This window comes from Nuphar pumila, chromosome 2, assembly GCF_984573655.1.
Source record: "Nuphar pumila chromosome 2, dmNupPumi1.hap1.1, whole genome shotgun sequence".
NCBI classification, from domain to species: domain Eukaryota; kingdom Viridiplantae; phylum Streptophyta; class Magnoliopsida; order Nymphaeales; family Nymphaeaceae; genus Nuphar; species Nuphar pumila.
This window is the reverse complement of record NC_143250.1, coordinates 309002-315013: the sequence shown is the minus strand read 5'-3', so window position 1 is coordinate 315013 and position 6012 is coordinate 309002. Positions and strand designations below refer to the sequence as shown.

The following is a 6012-nucleotide window of genomic DNA, read 5'->3' as shown; positions in this document are numbered from 1 at the left end:
TTGATGCGATTGCAAAGACTTAAGTACCCTCTCCTCCATTGGTGCAAAAAAAAATAACGATTCTAGAAAAAGAGTGATTGTAAAGACTTAAGTGCTCCGAAGATGATTATTTAAGACTCAGTCTCTGCACTGCAGGATTATCCGAGAAAGAAATCTTTTCTGGAGGAGGTCATGAACATCAACCCTCTCACTCTCTTTCTCCCTTCTCTTTCTGCTTCTGTGCACATCTAGCAGAAGATCCTACATTGCTCCATCAAGCACCGACTGAACTACACATTGACTTTTGTGGAGCCTGATTCATAGTTTTTACCCTTACAGGAGGAGGGTTTGGGAGCTCCTCCCAACGTGGGTAGCATTATTCAACTAAATGAGTTGTGGATCATGATTTAGAGTTTTTACCCTTACAGGAGAGAGATTTGGGGGCTCCTCCTAGCGTGAGTAGCATTATTCAACTTGAAGAGTTGTGGAGCCTGATTCAGAATTTTTACCCTTACAGAAGGGGGGTCTGAGGGCTCCTCCCAGTGTGGGTAGCATCATTCAACTTGATGACCTGTGGAGCTTGATTCAGAGTTTTTGCCCTTATAGGAGAAGGGTTTGGCAGCTCCTCCCAGCGTGGATAGCATCGTTCAACTTGATTCATTGTGGAGCCTGATCCAGAGTTTTTGCCCTTACAGGAGGGAGGTTTAGAGGCTCCTCCCGACGTGGGTAGCATTGTTCAACTTGATTCATTGTGGAGCCTGATTTATAGTTTTTGCTCTTACAGAAGGGGGGTCCGGGGGCTCCCCTCCGGCGCGAGTCTTGTTGTGCAACTCAAATAACATAGAATAATAGAGGTCTAGTTTTTAGTTAAAATAACAATGAAGAATTGCACAAAATACAATCATAAAATCACATATAAAACATTTATGTCTCTAAGAGCTGCATAAGACATCAAACATCAACTATCTCAAGAAAATGCAAAATATTAAATATCTTACAATTAAGAACATGCCACAAGACTCATACTTTCTTATTTCATAAAAAAAATATTACGACAATAGTTGCACTTGATTTTTAATCGGTTTTCACTCGTTACTTGAGTGCTCCATTATCATATTGAATCATCCGATGTCATATTTATTAGATGAGTGTGGAGCCTCATTTTTACTTTGATTTTTTGAAAGGTAGTTTTATAATTTTACTCATAATAGATTTTTTTTACTTTAACCCACTTATTTGAGTGAAATTAATGAAAAATATACTTACTTAAGCTAACCGCAAAAGCTTTCTTCTTTATGCACAAATCAACCCTCAAATCGCTCTCACAACTCCTAGGGTACATGAATACCCGTCTAATGGTTTATACACAAATGAGAAAGTTGACTCTTAAGAAGTTTTTAAAATCCAAAAAATAAAACACAAGTTTTGATCCTATTTAAAGTGTGTCAAAAGTATATTGTATGATACACTTTGTATCAAATCATGCAACACAATACATGAATGTATAGTAGGATACCTACAATATAGATACAATATATACTCGTATCATGATACACACTAGTAATGTACTATATGATACCATACTTACAACATTGGTTGAGATTGCTTGATTAGACTATATATTTCTTCTTTTTTGTTTCTTTTTGGAATTTTGCTCCCTTAGATATAGAGATCAACAACATTCATTGGATTTATGTTTGAACCCAGATCTTATCTTTTAAGTTTCTTCTATTTCACACGTAGTTAGTGCCCTCATCTCCATGTCAATTTTTCTGGATCGTATCGGACATATTGTCGTACACATAAACATGGCGATTCTGGACCAGTGCATTCTATTGCTTTGGATCAAAATTGTATCCATATTTAGACACGCTCATTTCCGTCATGCTTAGGGATGGCAGTAGACTGGAGGAAAACGGGGCCCTGCCCTGCCTCGCCTCATTTGGACAAAGGATGGAGGACATGAAACGAAGATGTGATTAAAATCAAAACCCATGCGAGGATGGACTTACGCTTTCCTCCGCCCCGCTCCGCCCCCGCTCTCGCTCTCGCTCCATCCCCCGATCCCCGTTAGTAAAATAACTAAAATATCTTTAGGAATAGCAGCGGACCGGGGAGAAACGGGCCCACCCCGCCTCGCTACGTTTGGACCGGGATGGAGGACATGAAACGAGGATGGAGGCGGGACGGAGATTAAAATCAAAACCGGTGCGGGCCTGGAAGCGGAGATGGAGGGCGGAATTTTGAGATAAGGCGGGGGTGGAGACCTTGTCCCCCACCCCCGGCCCGGCCCACTGCCATTCCTATTCATGCCCTTTACTCGCCGAGTCAGATTTTCGGGTTCAGGGTTGCCTCCTCCGCTCTCCGAAACCCTAGAATTTGAATATTCTCGCTAGCCCTCTGTCTGCCATTGAGAAGACGGCGCCCTTTCTGCTAGTGTTCCCATCAACCTGTTGAGTACTCAACCAGCAGCAGACTTGGGACTCTTCTCTTCATTTTAGTATTAATTTTTTCTGTGCTTCGTTCTCTTCGTTTCTGCCCCTCTGCTTTGTTGTGTTATTTGGACCCCTCTATTGACTCTGAAAGCTGAAAGGTTTGGTATGGTTGGCCTCTTTTTGGCTGTTTTCCATGCAGAGACAGAGGATTCACGTTCATCAACAGAACTGAAGGCTAGTCTGATGATGATGATCACAATAATAGGCCTTAAATCTATGTTCTCTTTTGCAATGCCATTTTTTCTCATCGAGTAGGTAGTCTTCCGGTTCCTCCCCTCTCAGAATTCAACAGTGTAAGATCCACTTCATCAGCCGCAGCACCCAAGATGCAGAAGAAGCTCCTTCCATGGCGCTTCTCACTTGAACCCCTGCAGACCCTGATCCATCGTCATCATCCATCCCATCTCCACCACCCTCAACCCATCAAACAGGAAGCCACCATCCCCATAGATGAAGACGACACCGTCAGCGATCCACCCTTCTCCTCAATCTCCAATAAGAAGAAAACGAAGAGGGAGAACCCCCAAATTCTGACCAACAAGCCCACCAAAGGCGACAACAACAGAACGCTAGATTCCCCAAAAGAACCCCCCTTCCATTCTGACCTCCCCTTCGACTTCCAGTATTCCTATTCCGAGACCGATCCTTCGATAAAGCCCATCAGTTTCAGGGAGCCAAGGTTCTCGCCCTTTGGTCCGGGCAGGCTCGACCGGAAATGGACTGGGTGGTCGTCACCCGCAAAGCCTGGTGCAGTAGGCTCAGAGGAGTTTGACTTTGAAGAGTGGAAGAGGAGTGTGCTCGGAGAGCCTCTCACTGAAGAGGAGGTGGAAGAGCTCGTTGAGAAGTACGGTCACAGCAATTGTGCACGACAGATTAATTTAGGTATGCAAAATGAATTGAAGAAATCTGCTTTTGGTCATTAATAGCGTTTATTTTGGTGTCTAAATTCACAACAGTTACAGTCTGCATAACCATCATTTTTGCTTTTACATGTTTTTCAAAGAAAGGTAGAGGTGGGGTGACTCACAACATGCTTGATGACATCCACAACCATTGGAAGAGAGCAGAAGCTGTGAGGATCAAGTGTTTAGGCGTCCCCACCTTGGACATGGACAATGCCTGCTTTCACCTTGAGGTATATATACAAGCAATAGCAAATAGCATGCTCTTCTTAGAACCCTGAAAACAATGACCAATCAAATTGAGGGTTTTACACGAAAATCTCTCTCTCTTCGTTATGATTTTTTCCTTCTCTCTTTATGTTCTACGTCTTCATGCAGGAGAAAACTGGGGGGAAGGTCATCTCTCGGAGGACCAACATTCTGCTATTGTACAGAGGCAGGCATTATGACACCAAGAAACGACCTGCCATCCCTCTCATGCTCTGGAAGCCCCACGCTCCCATCTATCCTAAGCTTGTGAAGAATGTTGCTGATGGCCTAACATTTGAAGAGACAAAAGATATGAGAAACAAGGGGCTCAATTCCCCTGCTTTAGTGAAACTGAGTGAGTTCGGCTTGAATTTGCATTAGCTAGTTACCTCATTTAGAAATCAGATGTTGGTGGCAGTGGTTATGATGATGTGATGGATTTTGATTTGCAGCTCAGAATGGTGTATATGTGAATGTCGTGGAGAAAGTTAGGGAGGCCTTCAAGGTGGAAGAGGTGGTGCGGATAGATTGTACCCATGTTGAAACCAACGACTGCAAAAAGATTGGTGTAAAGCTAAGGGTATATTGATGTTTGATCTTTCGAGCATTTCATATTTGCACTACATTGTTTCTTTCAAGAAAATATGTGCGCTACATTACAACGGAATGGGCTCTCATCTAATATTTTATGTGATCGGACGCTCTTTCTGGTCTATTTTACGCAGGATCTGGTGCCCTGTGTTCCTCTCCTATTCAAGGATGGACAGATTATAATTTGGAGGGGGAGGAGGGAACAAAGTTCTGCAGATCAACAACCACGGAACACCGTCTCACAAAAAACTCTGGCGCCATCTCCAGAGCACAGCCCTTGCTCTTCCCGAAATGCAGATGAGTAGTGCAGCCACGAAACAGAATGAGTTTCTGTTTTCTTAAAAAAAAAAACAATTTGCAGCAGGAGAGGCTGATGCCGGAGAAGGAACAGAAAGCAGTGTCCGGGCATGTTTATTAGGAATAAAGAAACAGGTACCGTTTCTCAGAAGCGAAGAAACAAGTGATAGTTTGATTTTTCAGGTCCCGGAGTGGAGGAGCTCAGGAAACTGTTGCTGCAACCAATAATTTATGCACCTCTGCTATGTATTCGGTTTCTGTAAATATGGTAGAAAGTCAAACTCTTTTTTATCACAAACCGTGTTTTCACCGATGCTTGATTGAAGCAGATGGCCAGCGGTAGTTTAGAACTATGATTAATTAACCTTGCATTATCTAGCTAATTCAGAATCATTATCAACCACAAGTAGCCCAACTGTTACAGATAAATTCAATTACGGAAGTGAAGGAAAAAAAGAACAGAACATAGAACCGCATCTTATAAAGGCATAGGGCCTGTACCTAAGATTTTTTATGAACGACAAATGCTTAGTCTGACACATGCCCTGATTCTTGTGTTGCTCGCATGGGAACGGGGTAGGGACAGAGTGCAGGCCCAGTTGCTGGTGAATAAATGGTAGGATTGTTGACAGTCCCCTTGAATAGATTGTAGCCTGTTTAGAGCACTAGCTTCGTACCAGGACATTCCTAACGTTGGACGGGAAATTTTGCGTAGATAAAAGTGGCATTTCGCCTAGACTGAAACCGCCAAGGTAAGTCCAAGGGCCCTTCAAGTCAAAGCTTACGACTGATCAGTTATTGTAAATAGACATGGGTCACGGATACAAACCTTGAGAATACGAATAATGCAAAACTATACTGATGTGCCCCTTATGCACAACCGTGGCTTGTGCGTGTCATGGCATAGCTAGGTTCTCTTTTTTTTTGCTTCTTTAGCCCCATATAGCCTTTATCTAAAGCCCTGACTGGATGGGCCATTGTGGCTTTGTAAATAACTTAGGGTGAGACGTGATGCTACGAGTTCTGTATCAGCCTGTATCCGTGTATGCGCCTATGCTGCCTCCCATAGATAGAAGGAACCCTCTTGAAATTTTCATGGTTCTTTAGGTGTTTTTGGAGTTCCTCTTGTTTTTATGGGGTTAGCACCCATAATTCCTTTAGAGGGAAACTGGTTGGTAGGTAGAGCTCTCCTCGAAGGCCCACTCTCCAAGACCATCCCACCTCACATTTCCCCATAGTGAGTCTAAGTACCATCTTTGTGTCACGTCTGCAAGTGCCGCTTGGCCAATTTATGAATACAAGTTGAATTCTTGGACATTGTGCCTTCACCTCTTCCGGTTGCTTGCTCGGTGCCTCGCTGCACTACTTGTGTACTTGCTTGTGTTGCTTGCAGGTTGTTCGTGCTCATTAGTGATTGCCCGCTATACCGCTTGCCTTTGTGGCTTCGCGTGTGGCCGCTTCTCCCGGGTTGTTGTTTGTCCAGGAGCCTCTAGTCTTAT

General features: G+C 43.5%; 1 protein-coding gene across 1 annotated transcript; it reads left to right on the top strand.

The window, feature by feature from the left end:
- The first annotated feature begins 2208 nt into the window (after positions 1 to 2208).
- On the top strand, positions 2209 to 4811 carry LOC149844353 (RNA-binding CRS1 / YhbY (CRM) domain-containing protein). The gene is made up of 5 exons (XM_089997184.1): positions 2209 to 3356; positions 3482 to 3609; positions 3755 to 3980; positions 4078 to 4205; positions 4351 to 4811. Exons 1-5 carry the CDS (start codon positions 2801 to 2803, stop codon positions 4519 to 4521), a joined length of 1209 nt encoding a protein of 402 aa, XP_089853310.1. The 5' UTR covers positions 2209 to 2800; the 3' UTR covers positions 4522 to 4811.
- The last annotated feature ends 1201 nt before the right edge of the window (positions 4812 to 6012 follow it).

What these genes read in the sequence shown, in the direction of transcription:
- LOC149844353 (XM_089997184.1), top strand. Translation starts at nt 2,801, where the DNA reads ATGCAGAAGAAGCTCCTTCCATGGCGCTTCTCACTTGAACCCCTGCAG. An exon ending in CCCTGCTTTAGTGAAACTGA is followed by an intron (nt 3,981 to 4,077) that starts GTGAGTTCGGCT and finishes TTTGATTTGCAG; the next exon opens with CTCAGAATGGTGTATATGTG. An exon ending in AGATTGGTGTAAAGCTAAGG is followed by an intron (nt 4,206 to 4,350) that starts GTATATTGATGT and finishes TATTTTACGCAG; the next exon opens with GATCTGGTGCCCTGTGTTCC.